Source organism: Lepidochelys kempii, chromosome 5 (assembly GCF_965140265.1).
Source record: "Lepidochelys kempii isolate rLepKem1 chromosome 5, rLepKem1.hap2, whole genome shotgun sequence".
NCBI lineage: Eukaryota > Metazoa > Chordata > Testudines > Cheloniidae > Lepidochelys > Lepidochelys kempii.
The window spans coordinates 71,705,257-71,732,289 of NC_133260.1; the positions used below are offsets into that span (position 1 = coordinate 71,705,257).

The window sequence follows — 27,033 nt, forward strand, 5'->3', positions numbered from 1 at the left end:
TTTTCCTATTAAGAATAACAGATGGCTTCCTGTGCTTACTGAATTCAAAGGACTGGCCCTTTCATTATGTGTTTGTACTTCAAACTTTACATTTAAAGTTGCACAGTTCATTCTAAATGATACTGTCATGTGTGTACGTTGGAGAATGAAATTGTTGAATAAAAAAATGGAAAAAAAAATCTATTCTGTGGAATTTTACCATCACTGTGTTTTTTGCTCAAGGGTACAGCAGAAGCACATTGTAAAGCAAACTGGGATCCCACTCCTGTCAGAAGCAGTTGCCCACACCACTACACAGCCTCCCGAATGACCAGTCGTCAGAGAGAAATGGATGTCTGCTCTGAAGGGACTTGCTATGCATTGGCAGCTGCCCATGATAAGCAGGGGAAGAGGGGTCACATAGGTCAAGCAGTGACTTTAAAGAATCAGAATAAAAAGGTAAATTTTTTAAAAAAGGAAAGGTTTAGAAAATAAATTTTCCCAAGGCATTTGCGAGAAGAAGAAAAAATGCTGACAGATGGCAGAGTAGGAGAGATGGTGGTTTTGTTAGCATTTAGTTAAAGGGAAAGTACCTGGTTTAAAAATGATTCAAGTGTCTTTACCCTCCCTATTTGACCTACTCCATTCTGGATCAAAATTTTCCAAGGAGTTCAAAATATCAGAGATTATCAGGAGGCCATTCTAGTCTCAGTCAAGCTATTCCACAGTGAGAGGTTCTGATAAAAGGGATATTAGGCTATTAAGCATACATACAGAAAAAATTCATATTTCATAATGAATAAGCTCACTCTATTTTGGTGTATGGAATCTCTTTCAGCTGCTCCTCAGATAGGCCAGATGGATCCACAAGTTCCTTCCTGGAAAGGATTAGACAAGGAAATTGAAATTCCAAAAGCTACCAAATTCATAACAAACAATTTATTCCTTCATTGTATTAGACCACAAAGATTTTCTGGAACCAGCTGTGTTCATCATTAAAGCTATCTAGATGTCAACATAGGAAACCTATTTAGAAGTGTTCCTAAAATCTTGATCACTTCCCCTGGGTGTTGTACCTTATTGCCCCACCTTCTATCTGTTCTAGTCTTTTCAGACTCTCTGATCTGTGGGACAGGCACCGTATCTTCATACATGTCCACAACTAATAGAAGAGAGGCCCTGATCCTAACCGGTGCTGTACTGAAAAATAAATAATAAAAATAAGAACATTTTGGAGTCTAGATAGGAACACACCTTAACCCTCAATGAAATGTACTAGACAATAGACAGACATCATAAATGGACAGAAAGAAAAAAATTATAAAGTGTTCTAAAATGTAGTGGGCTTGATTCTTCTTGGCCCTGAGCAGAGTGGATATAGCACACTACCAAATCAGAATGTTAGTGTTTTACATCCACACTGCATGACATAACTGACCAAACAAGGTGCAGAACAGCAGTGACTCTGGCCCAATGGTTGTTCTTCCTAAATAGAGGCACCGTATACTATACCTCCAAGTGTCACTAGTTCCAGTCATGTCCATGTCTTATTACCGTGTATTACATCCAAATGCTGAACATTCCTAAAGGCTAATTTCATTCTAGCAAAATGTTTTACCCACATGTTTGTTTTATAATTTATATAAAGGAACTAAAAGTTTCAAAATAACAATACTTACTGAATATGTTTCCATAACTCTTCCTTTGCTTGTACATCTGGGCTTCTCCTATAAACACCAACATTCACACAAAAGAGAGTCAGATATATAAAAATGTCAGATTACCTGATGTGTTGCGGCACAATGATGACCTTTAATGGCACACATCAAGGAAAGAAATCATGCCAAGTGTAATCTGACACTGACTTGAATGTTAAAGTTTGTTATCGAGGGGAAAGAATTAAACTTCACAGAAACTGAAAACTCATTTCTTGAATGAAAGGCTCTGAGTTGAATCACAATTTCTTTTCCTCTTGCCTTCAGCAAAAGTATAAAACATTCCAAACAAAGGAGTTCTTTATTACAAGATGAAGCAAGCTAGAGCCACCTCTGCCTCACCCTATCCCACATGAACTTGGCACAGCTGAGGACTGAGGCCTCTCAGGGTATGTCTACACGGCAGCTGGGAACAAGCCTCCCAGTCCTAGTAGACAAACTAGTGCTAGTGAGGCTCACACTAGCGCTCTACGCCGTAAAGGGTTGTCTATAAATGACAATGCATTAGGTAGGGGTGGGTTCTTAATTCTGCATGTTTGATTCCGTGTAACAGAGTATTACAATGCAGTAGCTGGGTCTTGAAAAATCACCAAAAAATGCATTACATAAATTATGGACAGCCCATATGGATGTTGCAGCGGCAGCGGCAAGCCACTTGGACTGAAGGGGCAGGTCTGGGCTGGAGCTTGAGTGGCTAGCCTGAGCCTCCACCAGTGCCACAATGTCCACACAGTTATTTTTAGACCATCAGCATGAGCCCCACTAGCATGAGTCTGTCTGCTTGGGCTGGAAGACTTGCTGCCAGATGCAGTGTAGACATACCCTATATTTTGGAGTTAAATTCACTCACTTGGAAAGGGTCTACACAAGCCCTCTTGCCACTTAAGGTCAGTGTAGAGGCAGGAAGGAGAAGATAGCGTGATCAGGAAGGGGGATATAATATATCCATCCTAGTAGTTTACGTGGATCCAATGATGAGACCCCTTTTGCAGTTTTGGTCACTATTCCACTCTATAAACTGGAACAAATGGCCAGGGAGGAAATGTACTGGAGCCCTAGGGCCTCTCTGGAGTTTGGGAGCAGAATTACTACTGAGTTCACTGCACAAAGACTGTTTCCTCTGGCTTTGTGTGGTGAGCGGTAAATTTCACCCAGTGTGATTTTGTACATGATTAATCACTAATGCCACATACAATGAAAAGGTTTTAGTCAGTGCACTGCTCATGGTGAAATATATAGCCAAAAGGTAGGGAAATTTCCTCTACTTTTCAGTTGAAGTGAAGCACCTAGTAAAGTGCATCTGACATCTTTTTGTCAATTACGGAAAACACTGTATGGTTACTCTGTAGCCCTGGCATTATATTTTTCTTATTTTTTTCTTTATAATGTCCAGTAAGTTTGTATTTCATTCAAGGGATAGTAGGGATGCACTCTTGTAGCTAATGTAACATTTGAAAATTCCCATTCATAGTCACCAAAGGCGATGCAGTCTAGTGGATAAAACATGTGCTTTACACAGCAGAGGGAGTGGATGAAGGTTGTAGTTTTAGTATCATTTCACAGAACTCTTTTCATTGTGATTGTAGCTAACAACACTGATAAGAATTAAAGCTTTAAATTCTATGCCTCTTTGAGTTCAGCCATAGAAAGATGTGATAATATAAATATAACATTGAAAAAGCCATGTTGGCAAAGGATCATCTATTTAAATGGTCAAGTTAAGCAAGAAGGACCTGGGACACAGAATAGCTCAAGAGACTTGGTAAATGAGATACAAAGCATTTTTACTATGATGTTGGTTCAAATCCAAAGGACCAAAATGTGCTCAGCCCTGCAAGGATGCACAATGGAGAAGAGGGCCTGTCACAATTGTTGATTTTGCTCTCCCTGAGCATAAAGATTGCACAGGGCTAGTGTGCATGGTGGCACTAGCCTCTCCAAACGGCAAGAGGCTGCGACCTGGCCCCACACCCCTGCACTGGCCAATCATATACTGCATCCTCTAAAAGGGTATTACAGTTCCTACATTCAGCACAGCTCTGGAAGGTACAATGTCTCTTGGAGCACCCTGTGGGGAGGAACTCCTACATGGGGCAGTGCCTTCAATGTAGAAGTGAACAATGACCTTTGTTAAAATGAATTGGTAGTTTCAATCTAACAACTAGCAAACAATAAACCACCATCACAACTGGCACTCTTATAGGCAATCTCAGATCAACAGATGACTTCAGTGGGAGCCGGAGCAGGTTCTAAGTGAGGAGCCTAGGACTGAATGGGTATTGAGACTGAACCTCTTGGGATGTACCCTATCCACATCAGGGACCAGGCATCCTGACAGGCTAGCGTGCAGGAGCTTCCATTACTCCTCCTTGTGTTGTACCTGTTCTATAGACAGAAGACTTCAGTCTCTGTGGCTGACATTCTGGCACCATTCATTCTTTGTCAACCTCCTACTGGCACTGGCCAAAATGGCCGTCCAGGAGGAGGAAGCTGAACCAGGGAGTGACCAGCAACTGTGAAGCCTACTTCCATTTCCTGATTGTCTCACGCAGCTGGGTAAAGTTCTTGTGTGCAGCATCCACCAACTCGCTGGACTCCTTTGCAAAGTGGTGGGTGCTGTCCAGGGCTCTCTGCTCAGCATCGTAATCCGGTTCCTTTGTTTTAACATTTTGATCCTCACCCACGTTCCTGGTTTTTTCATTTTTTGTCCCATGCATTTACTTGGCTTCTGGGCTTTCTGGCCCTACCCTCATTTGAAGACCAAGTCTTTAGTTCATACTAGGCTTTGGTCTATCTCATCCCGCAACTGACATAGGTTGCCACCTTTCATAAACTCTAACCTCATTAGAGGGAAAAAGAACAATGAGGATGAAAGTGAATCCCTCTTTTGGGTGATGTTTAATCAGGAAGGAAGAGCCAGCATTAGCTCCAGTTGTACTTTGTTTAGCTTGACCATTTAACTGGTTATGCCTTTTCTAATGTTTATAATAGTAAATAAATAAGTAATAACTATTACTCTAGTTGAACCACAAGTTATAGGCTGGATGCTGGAATTACTGAATGAATTGACATGGCCTGCACTATGCAGGAGGGTCTCTTTTGGCCTTAAATCTCTCTGAATAATAGTAAGAATAATTAATTATGTTACATTTACATAGTGCTTTTCTTCCCCAAATGTCCCATTTTTGTACAACTAACGTGTTTTCTCACATTTCTAGACATCAACAGTTCAATTTTTAAAAGCACTCAGCCCTGAACTCTGCTCCCTCTGAAATCATTGGGCTTCACTGACTTCAACAGGAGCATAGTTAGATTTTTTTGAAACTCTCTCACTGTAAACGAGAGGATAGCCAGAAATGCTCTGAAATGAAAGGGTACAGAAATCTGAAAGAAGAGTGGGGAGAGGTGGATATGGCAGAGTTTTGCATTTGTGTTAAATGTAAAGAAGCCTCTGCTGAATTGGTATTAGACGCCTTAGTGGCAGAGCCTAATCAAGATAGTTTTAAAGCTCCCCTGCACTGCAGATTGCCTTTTCTTTCATGGAAAAATTAAAGATGTTTTTGTTTCACCTTTCACGTCTTTGAGTTATTTCTAGATCTCAGGCTAGGGGAATAACATTTAGTAACATTTGTTTTGACTTAATATTAAATGTTTTATAGATGATCTAGAGGTAAGAACTGTTAACTTTTGAGATTTTACAGGTGTTCAAGTGTTGAAAGATACAATAGTGACTGGTATGACATAAATTCCAGAGAGATCAGAAACATGGAAATTACCCTTTGCATTCATGGTTCTCTAATGGCATTCAAAGTAAATCTTTTTACAATATTTTTAGGTTTTCTCATGAAATCTGATGGTGGTTTTTTTATGTATGTCAATGTATTTCTTCTTCTCTACCCTCCCACTTCTCCTCCTCTCTCTCTTCTGCCTGCAACTCTTTTTCCTCCTCTTCCTCCTTTCGTGTCATGATGCTTTCACCTCCCTGAGGTAGCAGCTAGGTATAGGAGTGGGGATTTTAATGGCATATTTCACCCCTTAATTCTGAACGGATTTTCTCCTTCCATTCAATCCCAGACTCACAAAGCAGCAGCTGTGAACTCTGCACTCACCCTGGGGCTCTTCTGAGTCTGAATAATCAGCCACTAGGGAATGTGAAAGCTCAATGCAAGATGCACCCCAGCTCCTCAAGGGAGGCTACTGTGTTGCTTTTATAATGCTCATAAATCCTAGCTAGCCTGAGGTAGGAGAGCACCCAGATCACTCCTGAACCCAGTGCTCTCACAAGACAATGTATTGTGCAATGCACCAAACCACTGAATTAGACCACATTTTTATTTTTTTATGCAAATAAAACTATTCACTACTTGGCCCTGGATGTCCTAGTATCACTCATCATTGCCAGAAACCTGATTTGCATTGAGAAATCCTGATTTCTGGTGTAAAGTCTTAAGACCAGGCAAGATAAGAAACTACTTTGACTTTTCATCATTCTCTAAAAGGCACACATCCTGAACCTGTAAACAATTCCACTCCGTATTTCTGAGCTTTCATCCTTAATGTGTATCATTACTCAGCATCAAGGGACAAGGGGCTTTCCCATTAAATCAAAGACATCCTTGATCATTAATACCAAACAACAGTCTCTCTCTCTCCCATCCTTCCACCCCACCCCCCACACCCCTCATTTTATAATCCACAGTTCAGAGAAGAGTTTAGCTACTGTGTTATGAATAATGTATATTCAGACTGTCCTGTTATAAATCTGAACTGAGTTCTGAACAGACAGTATCTTCTGGACCATTCCTAAGATAATCAGATTCTCTAACGCTCAAGGAATCTAATGGAAATTTCCATTAAATGCTGTCTCCAAGTTTTTTTTTTTTTATTTTATTTTAATTTTATTTTTTGGTTTTTTTTTTACAAGCTCGAACAGCCCTAGATGCTAATAAGGTCTACATTAATTTATGCTTGCATCTGTACTCTTATTCACAATTCATTTTGAATTCATGATTTGCAAATAAGCAGCATTTAGTGGATTTAAATAGCCATGGAATTTAAATGGCCATTCTTCTCAATTAAAAAACCCCTTTGGCTACACAGATGGTTTACCTGAACTCTTGAAAATAAGCCTGGCAGAACTAGAATTTGGATCTTTTTACATTTGCTGTTGCCATAAAAAGAAACAAGGGTCAAATACTTGTCAAATATTTTTCCAAGAAAAAAATGTAGCAAAAAACTAACATCGAATGTTATTCATTATCAAAGAAATTAAGGGTGATGAGCCCCATTAAAGCTGATTTATCCCTCTACCTCAAGCTCCTAAAGTGAACCCAATTTGTAGTTAAATTGAATGCATGGCAGATAGTAGTTAACACAAAGGCCATGTCTATACTATTAAAATAACAGAGTTCAAAGCATTGTAAAATGTGTGAACTGGAATGAATCATGTTATGACTAGACTAAAACAAACAAACAAAAAACAAAACCACACCCTGCACTAGGGACCTGATTTTTCTCTGTCTTACATAGGTCAAGCCATGTTATCAGACAGCTGAGCCACAACCAAATTTAATAAATGCTGTTACACCCTACCGTAGCTTGAGTCTATCTGTCTTGTTTAATTTTGTATGTAGTGTAGATGTAGCTGTGTTGGTTCCAGGATTTTAAAGAAACAAGGTGGGTGAGGTAATATCTTTTACCGGACCAACTTCTGTTGGTGAGAGAGACAAGCTGTGTCTCTCACCAACAGAAGTTGGTCCGGTAAAAGATATTATCTCACCCACCTTGTCTCTCTTGTTTAATTTTGCCATTTAAATGGTTAAAAAGCTTTTATTTGATCATTTTTGTAAGAAACATCTTTAAAGAGCTAATGTTTTCTTTTCCCAGGCTGTTTTTGTCCATGTCAAATGTTTTTATTGTCAATTTGTTTTGTTCTGTTTTGCTTAGAAAGATAAACAAATGATGCATATATATATATATATATGAAGAGAAAAAAACATAATATCCCAAGATTTGTCTCCTCACCATCTAGGATCTTGTCTTGTTCTGTAAAGCACTGTGTACATTTATATTGCAATATCAATAATATTTAATGAAAATATAACCTATCAAAGCCTTTTACATCACTTATCTAATTCAGTGTTTCATCATTACATGAGTTAAACTAGCCATGAGAGGGAGCCTCTGGTGTCTCATTAATGTAACAGAAACTTATTTGGCAAAGAAAAAGTTAGTTACAAATTTTATGTAAGGGCTAGAAATTCAGAGTGCACTTCCTGGTTTAAAACATGCTCTCTATATAGGAGGTAACAAAAAGTAATGGAAATCACACTTACTCTATGTTTTACAGCCTCAACTCAAATGAGTTATTATATTGACACTTTTTAGCTATGTATTTTCCTATAATAAGTCTACCTATTAACATTTGATTTGTAAGTGATGGCAAAAGAAAACAGATCTGTACAGAGCCTGTAAAACTCTTAACATTTGGAATTTTAATGGCACTACCCATTTCTCATAAAGGAAGAAAAATGGTGACATATGGAGTTAGAGATAAAAATGGGTTCTGACGATGTTGGTAACCATGAGAACCGAACTCAGGTGGATTGTAATATCAGAACTGTGAAATGTCAACACAGATATACAGCTTTATATTGTAGCTTGGTTTTGTTCCTTATTTTCAATAGATTAGAGTAAAATAGTTGCACATTTGTATGTATTCATCAAATTTCATTTTATTTCCTCTGCACCCTGATGAATAAATCCTTCCAGTCACAAGTTATTAAAGTAATTTTGCAGATTTAAAAAAAAATCTTTTAAAGTGTGATACAACCCTCTTAAAGGAAAGTCTTTTTTTCTCCACGGAGCTTCACTTTAAGGGGAAGCTCTCTAGAAGTAGAACTGCATGCTACACAGGGCGATGCATTGAAACAATTCAGGATTTACCCTCAACTTATCTATAAGCAAAGTTTTATTATATCTTTTCACTGGGGGGTCAAGATCACCCCTCCTTATACAATGCGTAAATAACGCTCTTTGTGTGGGGAGCTAAGCAGAGACAAAAAGCAGCTGTTCCATTCTGTGGGCAAAGTAGATGTCACTGCCCCTTTGCAGTCCATGCCCGGGGTCTGGTACCACTGGATGTGGGTAAGTATTATTTCTTGGTCCTGCTGTACCAGCATATTTTAAACCAACCTAAAACCCCACTGGTATACACGAATGCAGAGAGCCCCTACATAACCCCACTACCAGGCATGAGCATGCAGAGGATCCTCAACATCTGGATTTGTTGCATGCTATATGTGGGTTCAACTGTATTTATTCTCCCCACCCAACCAAGTTTTTAAAGTATTGGAACTCTTGATAGAAAAGTCTGACTCTGCCATTTTTATTAGCTCACATTTTGAAATCAATAGTTAATTTTGTGTTAACTTAGTAAACACACTGTGTTTACTATTTCCCAGCCTCTTGGGTGCCAGAGTTTGAACTGTGTCTACTGGTGACATGGAGATGCAATGTCCCAGCAAAGGCCTGGATCTGTACACCAATTCTGTATTAGAAACATTTTTGTTATTTTTATGGCATAAATCTATAAATTGTTATGAGGGGAAATAAATTCAGCAATTTGATGTTTCACACAGTTCCAATAGTTCTGGCTTAATATGGAAGGTAACTTAAACTTGTATTATCAGACTGTAGCTGGGTAAGTGTTTAGAGTGCATTACCTTGCTCCCATATTAAGCCACAGGCATCGTGGGATGGACAATTCATCCATTTTAGCCAGGCAACTAGGCTATGGTAGTAGTCAAGATACTCTCTTGAGTACTCTCCCGGGCCTCCCAGCTGGTCTCCTGGCACTCTTCAACATGCTTTCCAACCCTTCTCCTCTGCCATGGATCCTCTGGCACTTTCCTTTAGATACCTGGGACCCCCACCCTTCCTTTCACTGTTTCTCTAGTCACAAATTATGCTGGACATTAATGCTACAAAGAATATTATTCTTGGTAATCTCTCTAAACCCTGACCATGCACAGATTAAAAAATAATCAATACAATGTTTTCATTAGTTCACAAGAAAATTAATTTTAGGAACTGGCAACTTCGCTGTTCAGTGGATGGCTGAACATATGCACGGCATTGCCTAGCAACACCACTCTATCACGGAAATCTTGACAGCAGGTTGTAATAAATCCCTGACTGCTGCTTACAGATGGTAATTTGAAGTGAAGCTGTTAGTGGCTGGTCTAATCTGGACCAGCATTTCATAGATTTTTTTTTTTTTTGGCTAAATTAAATTGTGTGGGAATTTCACATAGAGCAACCCTCACATACTGTAGTAAAATAAAATGTCACTTGTAGATCTTAACTTGCTGTACAAAGGTGGGGAACGTTATTACGCCCATTATAGAATTAGGGCCACAAAAAAGTCTGGTGACTTGCTCAAGCTCACATATTGAGTCAGTGGCAGAGTTTCTAATAGAACTCACATCTCCTTACTTCCAGCCTCATGCTCAAACCACTACACCACTGGAGGGGGACTACAAAGTGGACTATTCCTAGAAGTCATGCTAATTTGAGATTAAACCAAGTAAAACTTCAATAAAGTTGCCATTCTTGAACAGTCTTCAGAGAAGTAATAATAATTCAGTCAGAATTATTTGTCCTGGTGCAAAATTCATTACAGTGGTCTTTGATTTCACGTCAAAGTGTGGAAATGCTCACGTACGATCGAGATCTGTGCCTGGATCGCCTGTAGTTGGGATCAGCCTGGTTTTTCTCTTTTTGTTGCCTCAGTACTGCTTCCCATTGAGGAGCTGAATCCACCATGTCATTCTCTTGCCGTAACCTGCATAAAGAGCAACACATCTAGAGTAAACATCTGGAGAATCAATGCTTTGGCCTTGGGTGTGTTTTGCAATATTTTCTGAGGGAATTCTGGTGTTATTCAAACGGCTATCTGGGCAAGGTAAGCCAGGGCACAGGTCACCCCAATAATCAGCAGGGGCACTGAACTCCTTTGGCCCCGGGGCTGTGGTGGGGAGAGCAAGGTTCTCTGGCCCCCAGACCTTGAGAGGAGAGTGAGGTTCTCTGGCCCCCGGGGCCATGGTGGAGGCACAAAATGTGCCCCTCCAAAAGCCGACAAACTTTTATTCCTGTGCATGCCCCTGCTGCTATCTTAAAAAGAGCTGATCAGCAAGCTTGGTTACAACCGCATTTACATAAGATTCATAACTTTCCTTTTACTTCACTTATTTCCTAAAACCATTAAAAAAACAATAGCTTGTATCAAAGAAAACAAAATTTATTTAGAAATTTTAAAAAAATTCAGTTTGTACAAGAGGAAAACCAATCCAAACCAGTAAAACATGGCCTCCAACTTGTATTACACCATCTTCCTAACCTAAGCCAAAAGCACTCCATAGGGTTGTACGCTGATTTTATTTTGCTTTTCCGATCCACAGACTTTTAGTATAAGTCTGGTATTGCAGTTCATGTTTCTGCAATTGTTTCTAAATACTCTGGACCAGCTTGCTCCCTTCTGTGGCAAAACCACTAACAGGAGCATAAGGAGTAGGAAGAGTTCACAAGGATCTCCTTGCAGAGTACATGCTCAAAAACAGTCTGCAGGATCAAACCGTAAAGCCTGAAACGCCCTCAGGATCTGGGTAAATTCCAGGGAGGAGGAGGAGTCCAGGACTATCTTCACCATGAAGCTCATTACAGCTATGGCTGCAGACCTGGTAGTATGGCTCTAATGAAGCCAGGCGACCAGGGCCTCCCTTGCCCACAGCTGTGTTGAGACCTCTCCAACCCACCCATTTCACCCCAAACCTGCCAAGTCCTTGCTGCAGCCCCCCTGCAAGGCCCTTGGATTCACATGGGATGACATTATATGGGATCCAGAAATGTGAGGGACACGGCCATGGATGCTGCTGAGTCTCCCTTGCATGCAGGAGGCAGATCTATGCACAGAGGGTTACCTCCATGTATGGATCCAGGGGACAAAAATGAAAAGAGAAGTCCAGTAAATGTCCTGAGGGTTTCCCTAGAGAATGACACTGTGAAGTCAAGTGCCTGTTGTTTGTAAGACCAATGCTTAAGAGGTTCAGAGTACCTAGTTACTATAGCAACTGATGCTTTAGAGATAGATGGAATGGATTGCTGTAAGTGAGGAGGTCAAAAATAGTCCAGGCACTTGCAAGTATCCAATCTAGAACACGTTCTGAGAATAGATCCTATCTGGAAATTTGAATATCTGTTGTTTAAAATGAACAGTAATAGTTCTTTCCAAATGATTTCACTGATCTCTAATGTCTAACCCTTATTCTAATAATGCCCAAAACAGATCAGTGTAAACTGAGGTATAATCTAATGTAATAAATGAGAAATGTACCAATGAGAATGTACTTAAAGGCAGAAACCCATATACAGTGCACTAGCATAGCTAGTGTTTATCTCTTTTGACAGGGTTTAAAAGCAAATCCCCTATAGCCTTCTATATCCCTAAAAATGTCCAAATTCTCTACAAAGAGGTTTCAGTGCCAGTTCTACCCATTTATTTTCAAATGCAATTTTTTTTTAAAATGACAGATCCGTGAATCAGTCCATGATTCATAGCTACGGCAGATTGGAATGAATGTCAGCAATGAATTATAAGCTCTGCATCTCTAACAACAAACTGATCTTATTTCAGGGTGATGCCTCCAGCCTTAAGCTGATGCCTTAACAATCAACATGTTAAGGCAAGGTCATTCAGGCCTAGCCAAAAGTTAGCCAGTCTTGGAGGTGGAGATGTTTATTAGGGGTGATCAGATGCAAAGATGGAACAGGCAAATAGGATCTGAAACTGTTTAGCGACAGCACTGAATATAATCCTGCAGGAATTTAGAGACAGACCATGTGAAATACCACTCTGAGGGAGGAGGGTGTCTGATATGACAATAAACCAGGCATACTAAAGAAACCTGAAAATAGGACTGGGAAGGAAAACATGAGAAAAAAGATGCCAGAAAGATATTTCTCTGACAGGCTGGCTGATCAAGAGGGTCAGAAAGGAGATATCACTCCCTTGGAAATATAAGCTATTTTAATCCTATTGTTGTTGCCAGTAACAACCTTTATGTAGATGAATTTTTAATTATATCAGGTTAGTGATGTTATGCAAACTGTTTCTGTTTCTTTCATCTGATTTTCTCTATATATGTTTAATGACTCTTGGGCTGGATCCTCAACTCGTGCAAATCAGCAAAGCTCTGTTGCATGGCACAAAGCAGCCAGAACACATTGGAGCATCAAGTCTTCACCTCTAAACAAGTCACTTTAAACCTGTAATCTGCAGTAGCAAGAATTAACATAAATTTATGTATAGAAATGTAATATAGGAACTCACATATCAACAGGTAATTCATTGTGATTTTCATCGAAAATCAGTCAGTTTGTGGAAAGGGTGGCCATCATACATGGTGTAAATAGTGTCAACTGCCTTGATATAGTACAGTCGTTTAAACCTGTGCAAAATGCTACCAAATCAGAATAGCAGTATTTGACACCAGTTTTGCTCATTTGTGACTACAAATGTGCCAGGCAATGGAGAACCAGGCACACTATCTATTAATAGATAGATTCCAGTCTGTTGAGGAGGCATGTAATCTCTGCTGGAGGTAAGATTTCATGAATATTTAGTTGTCTAGCATAAAAAATTAAAACCCAGCTGCAATACACTACAGACTACAGCAGAGCATGATGTATGCACCCACTGGCTACAATGTGAGTGAGATTGTACACCTTGGTGATAGTGTTTGAAATTACATTCCTGTGCTGACCATCCACTTTGTCAATAGGCTTCTGATTAATGATCTTTCATTAATGAAATAAACAAGTCCTTTCTTCTGCAGCCCACTCTACTACTGGAAATCCTTGGGGCTAATAGGGAATGAAATAACAACTACAGCAGTAAAGTGCTTTTCTACAGCTGAAAGTCTGACAGTCCTAAAGATAAAGAATGACAAAATAAAAAAGAGAAAAGAAGATCTCGCAGACTGGGTATAGGTTGAAACCACCATTGGTTTCTGAGCTAGCAAAGATTCAAACACCACAGTTCTGTGTTATTTCAAGCTAATACTTTTTGGTTAAACAAATACAATGTGATGAACAAGAATAGTTTTCAAAGCCGTTTTCAGTGCTGGTATGACACTGGTGTGATACAACCATTGTACTAAGTGTTGTCCATGCCAGGATCAGAACTGTGCAAGTAAACATGTCCATAGCTAGAATATTTCTGACGGTAGCATCCTGAAACAACTTCAATAATTATGAAAGATTCCCAGGCAATCTTCATCCAGTGATTTCCAAGATTTAAATCCAGAACACATGTATAAAATTTGACCACCTTTGGACATTCCCTTCAGCTACGGAAGAAAGTACTTCTCCCCTTGCTCTTTCCCCAGCATGCACTGGTTTCACACTTTTAAATCTTCTTGATTTGAAAGTGGATGAGGTACTATAGAACAGCACTTCACAGTGAGGTGCTGCTCTTTGACTGAAATACAGAGAAGGAGATTGTAATTATTTTCCAAATCTGGGACCACTGCTAAAATGAGATATTGCCTTGAAGCTTTTCCCCTTTTTGTCATATAGCAACATTTATCTTCCACATCAGTTTTTGTGAGCTCTGTGTAAAAATTGGAAATTAAACCTGAGCCTGAGAATCCAGATATTTTACTTTCTACTTGTAAAAAATCTCTGGAAACTCTTCATATATTAGATATTAAAAGCATTAGGACATAAATATTAGATACAGGAAAGCAAAGACTTGCACTAGAATTTCTAACAACTTCCCACTGTTGAAATCAAGCTTGCTGTTTCCCATCTGGCTCTGTATTTGTCAGTCTTCAGATGCTCTAATTTTTTTTATCGCTTCTCCTCCCCCTGAAAATATATGTCTTTTTCAGGCATTGGTTTGAGAACACTGATGCAAAAAACTCATTTACTTTTTCAGCACCTCTCCATTTTTTTCAGCCTTCTCTGTCCATAAATTACCCTTACTACCTCTGAGAGATGGCATTGTCTCCAACAATGATTTCTTGCTCCACGTGTACTTGAAAGATGTCTTATTCATCTTCACCTCTTCTGCAATTTCCTCATTCTCCATCTTTGCTTTTTATAATTTTTACAAGTTCTTGCCCTCAGTTGGCATTTTCAAGCCAGCCTTCCTCTACTCCTGAGGCTTTCTTCCTTCTATGCTTCTTCGTTAACCTTTAATATTTTTTGCATATCCTAGTTAATATATATTGGCCTTTTAAACATTCGAATATATGTATTTCTGGATGGTAAGCAAATCGTTGGGCATGCATTAATTTATCTCTGAATACTTTATATTTCTGCTGTCTCCTTTCCTACTATTGCTCTAACACAATTTCACCCAACAATAACCATCATGTTTACATATCTGTTTAATTTGCAGCAAATATAGTATTGAAAAAATCTCAATATATAAAGTACCAAAGCAGCTAAAAAAACAAGCAACATCAGCAAACAAAAAACACCAGTGTTGTATCTCTGCAGGATTCGGATTAGATGTGGTTATGAAGCTGTGACGATTTGGGGAATGTGTCTATGTAAAGCTTACAAATTCTGAATTCTGGTTGATACTGGGGACTCTCTGTGTTCCTATGTCAGACTGTCAGCTCTATTTTGAAAGTGGAGCTTGTTTGCCTTTCTGCCTTTTTGCCTCCATATTGAGCTAAAACCCACAGGAGAAATTCTTCCACCTGGCACAGGGCTAGCAATGGTCATTAAACTGTAATGATCATCCATTCAAATGGAGGACTCTTGGACAAAGAGATAGCTACTGCCCAGGGTAAACCAGTTTTTCAAGTCTGAACTCCAGGACAGAAGTAAGGCAACAGATCACCTGGTGAGAAATCTCTGAAGAGGCCAATCAGGAAGTCACCTGACAAAAAGTGCTGGAGGTTTTAGAAAAAAGAGTGTCTTTCACTGGCCATTTCAGAGAAAGAGAGTGAAAAGGCACTGACTGCATGGGTCAGAGAGAGAGAGAGTGAGAGACAGAATCCAGGATTAGGAAAAGAAGTAATTTGCAGGAAGGGGATTCCAGACACCCCAGAGAACTCTGACCAAGGCCCAAAGAATGCTTCAGATTAGTGAGGAAACATGCAGTTATTTTTATTGTTTTATGCTTTTATTTTATGTTTCAGATTAGTGAGGAAACATGCAGTTATTTTTATTGTATATTTGTGTATTATTGTATAGCTGTATATTTCTCGTGCTAGCTAAAATAAAGAGTGACTGGTTTGGGGAAAACCTTACGAAGTCTGTGTACTTCACTATCACATGTACCTGAAGAGGTGAACTCTAAATCCAGAGCACCCACGAGACTGGAGCTCTGGGATAGGATGTGCCCAAGCTATCAGGGGGGTAAACACTGGTCCTGGGGACCTACGGCAGCTGAGTCAGGTGGTCTCATTTCCGTGAAGCAGTAACAGAAAGTCTGTGCCTAGGAAACATGCCACAGACACCAAGGAAAAATCAAGTGCTGCAGCCTACCCAGACTAAGAGGTAGCTTAAGAGCACAGGTCTCACTGTGGTGGGACACAAACAGAGCAGCTGGGTGAGTGTCCAGCCAGGGAAGCTCTACCAGGTTGTATGGGATAGGCGGTGGCTCACATTTAACTATGTGGAGGATCACCACGGTGAGACCATACTTTGAGAAAAACTAAAAAGGCACAAGGAACAAATTCCAGCTTCCATGAGACACAACTCCCATTTTTGACTAAAATCTTTTTGGTTTTAAGCCAAAACATTTTGACAAAAAATGAAAATTTCCACCAAGCAGACACTTTTAATGAAACAATTCATTAAGCCCCAAGCCCAATTTTCCATCAAAAAACAGTTCTGATGGAAAAATTTTGACCAGTCCTACCATTTATTTAGCTCCATTACAACTTCCCTCAATCTTCACTCCTTTTGCTTTTTTCCCCTTGTGGAAGGAAGCAATCTGGCCCCCTATCATTAATACTGTAAAATATTTTTTTTAAAATCCACTTGAAATAAATAGCTTCCAGACAGAAAATTTGGGCATTATCTATACAGAAACTGCACATGGGGATGAAATGGAAAACAGCAGGAATGCATTTATTCACATGTTGGCTTTCAGATTTTTTTCCATGACAAGTGACTTGGAGCCTATAGAGGTGATATGATAGCAAACTATATTTATGCAGATGATATATGCTCTTGGGTGAACACCGTAAGAATATGAAGGCTCACCTGACTGCTGAAGTTCCATTGCAAACATATTTGAGAATATATCTGCTTAATACTTTTTGTGCTACACTCTAGAGATGTGATCGGATTTCTACGAATATAACCAACTAGAAGGCAATGGTACTATACATAATACCTAATAACTTCATAAATTTTCTTTTGACCACAGCATGAAAATGCAGGGCATGCATCTTTATTATTTAAATATATTCAGAATATTATGCTGTGATTTATTTACATAATTTTGCCTCAGAATAAAATATACACAGGTTGTATTGAAATCTAATGTGTTTATTAAGAATGCTTAAATATTTGTTGTTCTCTTAATCCTAACCTTCACCATTTTCACTGTTTTTACAAGACCTCACATTTACTCTTGATTTTTCTTTGCATACCTATGCTAGATTTGCTTTCAACTGATACTCATGAATATTGTGTCCATCTGTTTGTTTGTCAAGACCAAAAAGAGTAAAATTTAGTGCTCATTTCTGCAATGTGCCTGATTCTCAGCACTGGAAAATGAACTCATATTTATCAACAAAACAGATACAGCCTGGGCTGTGGCAGCACAAATTTCTCCATGTCATCCTGCTACTTTAATACTGATCTGGCTGAATTACCTCTGCTCGTAAGAAGATACAGTAAAAAGATTCAGTGTCCATGTCCATTCCATACTTTTGAATACCTGCTGAAACTGCTTACAAAGGTGCCAATTGATTATGGCCAGTGTTTTCCCTTTATCTGGCCACAGGGAACAAAACTGAGACCAGCAGCTCATTTCATATATGTTACCAAGTAGTTGTCAGATTGGTAATGACTTTTGATCTGGGCTGAAATCAAATTGGTGACCTAGAGGTAAAAGACTATATATCATTAACATTCCTATATGCCATCCAGTCCTGAAATCATAAAATATTACAAAAATACATGTGAGCTATGAAACATTTAGCTCTTTAATCTGAACAGAAGAAAGGCTAGATGAAAGAGCAGATTCTTTTTATTCTTAAGAAAATGATAAACAATAAACACCACCCACACTTTCTTGCAGTTCATTCCTTATATTGCAAGAGTTTCTTACTAAGTGTTTCTCTGTGTTAGCTGGCTTGAGGCTAACTTCCTTCATTTGCTAGTGGACCTCCCTGAACAACAACATATTGAGCCCAAAGCCTTGCAGGTCAAAAACTGACTGCATCCTTCTAAGAGAAGATACAAAAAAAGTTAAATACCCAGTGATCACTGACACTCCATTTAGTAAAAAGAAAAGGAGTACTTGTGGCACCTTAGAGACTAACCAATTTATTTGAGCATGAGCTTTCGTGAGCTACAGCTCACTTCATCGGATGCATACCGTGGAAACTGCAGCAGACTTTATATATACACAGAGAATATGAAACAATACCTCCTCCCACCCCACTGTCCTGCTGGTAATAGCTTATCTAAAGTGATCATCAGGTTGGGCCATTTCCAGCACAAATCCAGGTTTTCTCACCCTCCACCCCCCCACACAAATTCACTCTCCTGCTGGTGATAGCCCATCCAAAGTGACAACTCTTTACACAATGTGCATGATAATCAAGCTGGGCCATTTCCTGCACAAATCCAGGTTTTCTCACATCCACCCCACCCCCATACACACACAAACTCACTCTCCTGCTGGTAATAGCTCATCCAAACTGACCACTCTCCAAGTTTAAATCCAAGTTAAACCAGAACATCTGGGGGGGGGGGAGTAGGAAAAAACAAGAGGAAATAGGCTACCTTGCATAAAGCTATTACCAGCAGGACAGTGGGGTGGGAGGAGGTATTGTTTCATATTCTCTGTGTATATATAAAGTCTGCTGCAGTTTCCACGGTATGCATCCGATGAAGTGAGCTGTAGCTCACGAAAGCTCATGCTCAAATAAATTGGTTAGTCTCTAAGGTGCCACAAGTACTCCTTTTTTTTTTTGCGAATACAGACTAACACGGCTGTTACTCTGAAACTCTATTTAGTGTGTCATCCTAACTTCCTGGTTCGACTAGCAAACAAGTCATCCGTACACACTAGCTTATTGTTACACTGTACACACTAGCATGTCACAAGACCCTGCTCTGATTTAAGTAATCACTACAAAAATCTCATAGATCAATATTCCTGCTACCAGTATATTGAAAAACTACAACAGATTTCTAATATCTCTTTAACAACTGCAATTCGTAGCTGGATTATTATTATTATTATTATTATTGTAAATCCTTTATATAGTGCCATAAATTTACAGTGTTCTTTACAAACAGAATAGGACATACCACTGCTTTGATTTTATATATAAATAAAATAATTATTGCCAAGAGCTTTGATATATCTCATAAATAACTTATTGCCCATAGCACTGTATATGAAATAAGGGGTAGCACTAGTAGCTTGTATTAGCAGCATTATTTTACTGATATGATTCCCCTTGGCACAAAAGACAAGGCTCCATTAATGCTGTTCTGTTTAGCTAATGCAATATGAAAAGGTCATGGGATTTTTTTTAAATCCCCCTTCCTAGCGTTTTTGGGAGTTATTTTGTTGCCGGCACCCAGTGCCGAGAGGCAAAACAACAGCAGGGGTTCGTTACCCGGTGTGTTTCACTCAGTAATCGCTACGGGGTGGAGAAGCAGAAAAGTTTATTTGCAGCTGCAAACAAGGTACAGGGAGAATAGAATCTCAAATCCTGCACACCAGAGCAGGTCATTACACACACTTTTATATTCCTTAATGCTACTGCACTACACATCAGCCAATTAAAACTTTGCACAAATACTCTGCCTTCCTTATATGGGTTACAACAATGCTTATTTCCTGCAACCTCTAACAAGCATTCCTAGCAACTTAAATAACCAGCACATTCTGTCTGGCCTTGTAACTATCTCCTATTATCTTTAACTTGGCGTCAGCAAACCTTACACTATAAGGCATTATCTGCGGTTGCAATATTGTTTTAAGAGCAAAAGAGCTTACTCAAACCAGCCAGGCCTGAATTCTATTAAGGGGGGTTAAGAAGAAGCCCTTAGCCCTTCAGCAGGGAGACCTCCTCGACCCTTATGGCCTTCCATCCCCTCGACTTAACTAGTGGCCATGCCCTGGGGTCTCCAACAATTTTACTAAAATAGTAAATAAAAATTGTTACTTTAAAGGAAAATTACTGACATGATAAATCTTTTGTTGCATCAACCTGTACTTATCAGCAATAATAAAAATAGACATATCAAAAATCAAAACTCACTAGAACCCAGTTTACTATAAATTGAAGATGTCATCTTAAAAACTACGAGGAGTCCGGTGGCACCTTAAGGACTCACAGATATATTTAGGCATAAGCTTTCAGGCATTGGCACTCTTACAGCAGGATTATCTGGCTATTTGGATTCTCTCTTCAGACCCTATGCTACCAGCACTCCTAGATATCTTCGAGACACCACCGACTTCCTGAGGAAACTACCATGCATTGGTGATCTTCCTGAAAACACCATCCTGGCCACCATGGATGTAGAAGCTCTTTACACCAATATTCCACACGATGATAGACTACAAGCTGTCAGGAACAGTATCCCTGATGAGGCCATGGCATACCTGATGGCTGGACTTTGTCCTCACCCACAACCATTTCAGATTTGGAGACAACTTATACCTTCAAGTCAGCAGGACTGCTGACCCAGAAGTCAGAAGTCACCTGCTGACCCAGAAGCCACCTACTACAGGACAAGCCCAACAAGGAAAATAACAGACCACCACTGGCCATCATGTACAGCCCCCAGCTAAAACCTCTCCAGCACATCATTTACGATCTACAACCTATCCTGGAAAACAATCCCTCACTCTCACAGACCTTGGGAGGCAGGCCAATTCCTGCTTACAGACAGCCCCCAAACCTGAAGCATATACTCACCAGCAACTACACACCACACCACAGAAACATTAACCCAGGAACCAATCCCTCTATCAAATCCCATTGCCTACTCTGTCCCCATATCTACTCTAGCGACACCAACCACATGAGACACACCATCAGGGGCTCATTCACCTGCACATCTACTAATGTGATATATGCCATCATGTGTCAGCAATGCCCCTCTGCCAAAACGGAGAGTCTCTACGTGAAAGAATAAATGGACACAAATCAGACATCAGTAATGGTAACATACAAAAGCCAATAGGAGAACACTTCAATCTCCCTGGACATTCTATAACAGATTTTAAAGTAGCCATCCTGCAACAAAAAGCCTTCAAAAACAGACTTGAAAGAGAAACTGCAGAGCTACAATTCATTTGCAAATTTAACACCATTAATTTGGGCTTGAATAGGGACTGGGAGTGGCTGGCTCAGTCCAAAAGCAATTTTCCCTCTCTTGGTATTGACCCCTCCCCATCAGTTATTGGGAGTGGACTACATCCACCCTGACTGAATTGGCCCTGTCAGCACTGGTTCTCCACTTGTAAGGTAACTCCCTTCTCTTCATGTGTCAGTATATTTATGCCTGCATCCGTAATTTTCACTCCATGCATCTGAAGAAGTGGGTTTTTTACCCATGAACGCTTATGCCCAAATAAATCTGTTAGTCTTTCAGGTGCCACCGGACTCCTCGTTTTTTTGTGGATTCAGACTAACATGGCTACCGCTCTGATACTTGACATCTTAAAAACTGACGGTGTCTAGCAGTTTAGGTGCACAATTTACATTTTTATAGAAATAAAAGGATTTTACAAAACCTAATGCACCTAAAAAATTAGTTTGAAACATAAAAGTTTCCATTGAAATGCTGGAATCCCAGACACAACAGAATAGTCCTGAAGTATGAGAAGCCAAGAAAAATAGGGGACTTTGTTATGGGCAGACAATTGCCATGATGGTGCCACTAGCTCTGAGCTGGGGATTTTCAGAACAACAAGGTAGACTTCCCAGTGCATATTCTACTATTTCCTTTGGGCTTGAATCTATTAGACCTACAATTCCAAAATTGATGTTGGAATTAGGGAGCCTTGCGGTCACAGGGAGCCTGGAATCAGTGCTAATTCGCAAGGACATAGGAGGTGGTGGTGCAGTGCACAGCTGGCTAATGCTGGCAAGTCTCTTTCTGGCATGGGCTTGGCTGAGGTGTCTGACTTGGAAGGAAGCACAGGAACCGAGCAATGGAAAGAAGACCATAGTTCATGTAGATGGGGTGAGAATACTTCCTCTGGAGGAGGAGTCACTAAGCTGGAAGTGTCTGTCAAGAGACCTGAAATTCTGGTGGAACCAAACCCTCCTTAACCTGCAGATCCAAAATAGTTTGGTCATTTCCCAAGAAAATTGTATTTTCTGCTAAAATATTGCAAATCAAACACAGTGAACTGTGGACAGCGTTGGGGCCAATGCTACAAACCCTTACTTGCACAAAAAATACTACTCATTTGAGTAAGCGTTTGAAGAATAAGGCCCCTAAATCTCCAACAGAGGGATTAGTCATGATAAGATCAGTGCAGTTCATTATGGTTGATTCTGGCTGCCTACAGTGGCACAGCTGAACACTGTGGAACAGGATCTTCTTAGTAGCCAGGGATTAAAGGGCTACTTTCTGCTCACAGAAAAAATAAACAAAGACAGTGATTCAAGGAATTAAGAATGTTGTCAAAACCAGAGGGGGAAAACATGTACTGTATATACTGTATAGTAGGGGGATGAACCTCAATATCGATGCAAAAATGGTTATTAATAAAGTTAAAAAATTTTAAATGCTAGGTTTTTACATCTTTGCCTTGGCCGTTACTGAACATTAGGACATGATTACAATTACTTTTATATACAAGATGCTTGGAGAATATTATGGTTCACATACGTATGATTTTCGTTGCTTATTTCATTAAAGGAAATGTTCAGGAAGAAACCCTTAGGAAACCTCTGCTTCTCCCAATAAGTGACAGGAACAAAAAGTTCCAAAGAGAATACTTCCTCTGTGGCCACAAATCTCTACTTATCACCTCCAGATCTGATGGCAGAAACTGTGGAATGCAGGTTTAAAATTTCTATTTTGCTTTAACATTTTATATTATTTTATTTTATATTATATTAGAAAGATATATCTAACTGTTAGTTACTATGATTTTTTTTGCCTTGCACAGTGTTTGGTGGGAGTCTAATTGTAAATTGTGGCAGATGCTACTGCAGATTGCAACTTGGGAACTGTTTGGTTAAAAGGCAACCAGCCAACAGGAGTGTCTTCTCAAAGAGCAGGGCATCTCACCCTTGTTAACAGATGTGAATATATTCTTCTTCTAGGATCTCAAAGAGAATGATGTGCAGCACCTGGTTTATTAAGGTTGCAAAAGCTGAGTTAGGAGCCTCTTGATTCCTCTCTGCTCTCTTCAAGAAGAATAACCTTAGTTTTCAGAGTAGCAGCCATGTTAGTCTGTATCCGTAAAAAGAAAAGGAGTACCTGTGGCACTTTATGCATCCGATGAAGTGAGCTGTAGCTCACAAAAGCTTATGCTCTAATAAATTTGTTAACCTTAGTTTTAAAACCAAAGAAATCTAGAACTATTCCTATTGAAACTGCTTACTTTTATAAACACACTAAAGCCTTCATTCATTTAAGGAAAAAATGGTCAGTTGCGATTTGTTTTTATTTCTAACCCTATATTTCTACTTAAAAGGTGATAACCTTTGTTTACTCTTTAAATGCTTAAAATGGCTCACAGCAGGACCAACACCAACTAAATCATCCCAGCCAAAGCTTTGTCAAGCCAGGCCTTAAAAACCTCTAAGGATGGAGATTCCACCATCTCCCTAGGTAACCCATTCCAGTGTTTCACCACCTTCCTAGTGAAATAGTGTTTCCTAATATCCAGCCTAGACCTCCCCCACTGCAACTTGAGACCACTGCTCCTTGTTCTGTCATCTGCCACCACTGAGAACAGCCGAGCTCCATCGTCTTTGGAACCCCCATTCAGGTAGTTGAAGACTCCTGCTATCAAATCTTCTCTTCTGCAGACTAAATAACCCGTTCCCTCAGCCTCTCGTCGTCAGTCATGTGCCACAGCCCCCTAATCATTTTCGCTGCCCTCCGCTGGACTCTCTCCAATTTGTCCACATCCCTTCTGTAGTGGGGGGACCAAAACTGGATGCAATGCTCCAGGTGTGGCCTCACCAGTGTCGAATAGAGAGGAATAATCACTTCCCTTGATCTGCTGGCAATGCTCCTACTAATACAGCCCAATATGCCATTGGCCTTCTTGGCAACGAGGGCACACTGCTAAGTCATATTCAGCTTCTCATCCACTGTAATCCCAAGGTTCTTTTCTGCAGAACCACTGCTTAGCCAGTCGGTCCCCAGCCTGTAGCAGTGCATGGGATTCTTCCTTCCTAAGTGCAGGACTTTGTACTTGACCTTGATGAACCTCATCAGATTTCTTTTGGCCCAATCCTCCAATTTGTCTAGGTCACTCTGGACCCTATCCCTACCCTCCAGCATATCTACCTCTCCCCCCAGCTAAGTGTCATCTGCGAACTTGCTGAGGGTGCAATTCATCCCATCATCCAGATCATTGATAAAGATGTTTAACAAATCTGGCCCCAGGACTGACCCCTGCGGCACTCCGCTTAATACCAGCTGCCAACTAGACAATGAGCTGTTGATCACTGCCCACTGAGCCCAACAATCTAGACAGCTTTCTATCCACCTCATAGTCTGTTCATCCAATCCATACTTTTTTAACTTGCTGGCAAGAATACTCTGGGAGACCATATCAAAAGCTTTGCTAAAGTCGTTATATCACATCCACCGCTTTCTCCATATCCACAGAGCCAGTTATCTCTTCATAGAAGGCAATCAGGTTGGTCAGGCATGACTTGCCCTTGGTGAATCCATATTGACTGTTCCTGATCACCTTCCTCTCCTTCAAGTGCTTCAAAATGGATTCTTTGAGGATCTGCTCCATGATTTTGCCGGGGACTGAAGTGAGGCTGAAGTGAACAAGTCTGTAGTTCCCCGGGTTCTCTTTCTTCCCTTTTTTAATATGGGCACTATATTTGCCTTTTTCCAATCATCTGGGACCTCCCCTGATCACCACAAATTTTCAAAGATAATGGCCAATGGCTCTGCAATTACATCAGCCAACTCCCTCAGCACCCTCGGATGTATTAGATCTGGACCCATGGACTTGTGCACGTCCAGCTTTTCTAAATAGTCCTTAACCTGTTCTTTTACCACTGAGGGCTGCTCACCTACTCCCCATACTGTGTTCCCCAGTGCAGCAGTCTGGGAGCTGACCTTGTCTGTGAAGACCGACGCGAAAAAGTATTGAGTACTTCAACTTTTTCCACATCATCTGTCACTATGTTGCCTCCCCCATTCAGTAAGGATCCCACACTTTCCCTGACCACCTTCTTGTTGCTAACATACCTGTAGAATCCCTTCTTGTTACCCTTCACATCCCTTGCTAGCTGGAACTCCAGTTGTGCCTTGGCCTTCCTGATTACACCCCTGCATGCTCCAGCAATATTTTTATACTCCTCCCTAGTCATCTGTCCAAATTTCCACTTCTTGTAAGCTTCTTTTTTGAGTTTAAGCTCACCGAAGATTTCACTGTTAAGCCAAGCTGGTCGCCTGCCATATTTGCTATTCTTTCTGCACTTCGGGATTGTTTGTTCTGCGCCCTCAATAAGGCTTCTTTAAAATACAGCCAGCTCTCCTGAACTCCTTGCCGCCTCATATTAGCTTCCCAGGGGATCCTGCCCATCAGTTCCCTAAGGGAGTCTAAGTCTGCTTTTCTGAAGCCCAGGGTCCATATTTTGCTACTCTCTTTTCTTCCTTTTGTGAGGATCCTGAACTCAACCATCTCATGGTCACTGCTGCCTACGTTGCCACCTACTTCTACTTCCCCTACCAATTCTTCCCTCATATCCATAGAGAGAAGACATAAGCTAACTTTGGCAAACAGAGAGAACCAGTGGGTTTTACTCATGAATTTGCTTTTCAAGAACATGCCTGCAAATGAATCAGTGAGTTTACAAGAAATATAATTATTTCAACTGAATAACTCTTGAATGACTTCTTAAGAATCTGAGTTAAATATTTTCTTCATTTTCATAGGTCTTAGTTAATACTACTAACAACCTAGCCCTTACACTTTTCAATAGTAGATCTCAAAGCACTTTACAAAGCAGGTCAGTATCATTAGCCACCCTATTGAAGAGATGAGGAAACTGAGGGCACAGACAGGGGAAGTGACATGCCCTAGGCCACCCAGCAGGCTCATGGTAGAGCTGGGAACAGAAACGAGGTCTCATGAGTCTATAGCTAGTGCTCTATCCACTAGACTACACTTCCCCTAGTTAAGCTTACTTACCTCTGCCTATTTATAAACTGTTTATGTTATCCATGATACACCAAACTAGATTCACCAAGCCTGAAACAAAATTCCTTTGTTCATGTATAAACTGTGTTAGTTATCTATGGTACACTAAAACAGGACTTACTACTGATTTGGGGAATAATATACTTTGGTCTTATCTTACCTAGAGAAGAGTGTCCCCAGCAGGATGGACCCACTCTCTAATGTATAATATCTCTGTTAAGAGCTCTCCACAGAACCATACAAAAGAGATTGTGTCTGAAGTAACCATTGCTTACTGCTTGTTTATGTTCTGGTTTGTTTTGTCTTTATTTTCTTTTTCTTTCTTTTCCTTTCTTTAATAATAAAATAGTCATAGTTAATAACAGTGATTATTCTGCCTGTCTTCAATCACGGTATCCCCTCAGGTGTGGCAGGCAACCCATGTAATTAAAATAGTGGAGGTTACATCCTTGAAATGGCATTAAAAGAAGCAGATATTAAAATTCAGCCTACCATTTCTTGTTTCTCTAGGCTGTACTTTAAAAAAAATTGGATAAAAATATTTGACGCCCAACACCTTAAAAGATCCCTTTCTACTCTGAACACACCAGCCACAACCAAGTAATCAATGCACAGTAAGTAAGGAATTGGATTTGACTGGAGCCAACAAATATTTGGGTTCAAGATAGTGATGGGAAAGTTGAACTAAGTTTTCTTTTA

The 27,033-nt window shown here is 40.1% G+C and overlaps 1 protein-coding gene across 4 annotated transcripts in view; it reads right to left on the reverse strand.

The window, feature by feature from the left end:
* EPB41L4A (erythrocyte membrane protein band 4.1 like 4A) overlaps positions 1 to 27,033 on the reverse strand; it is a 222,493-nt gene that overhangs the window by 9,741 nt on the left and 185,719 nt on the right. For all 4 annotated transcript variants that reach the window (XM_073344691.1, XM_073344692.1, XM_073344693.1 and 1 more), the window contains 3 exons: positions 10,420 to 10,539; positions 1,659 to 1,706; positions 789 to 857 (listed from right to left, as the gene is read on the reverse strand). In XM_073344691.1, coding sequence (XP_073200792.1) covers positions 789 to 857; positions 1,659 to 1,706; positions 10,420 to 10,539 — 237 coding nt within the window. The remainder of the gene's footprint in view (positions 1 to 788; positions 858 to 1,658; positions 1,707 to 10,419; positions 10,540 to 27,033) is intronic.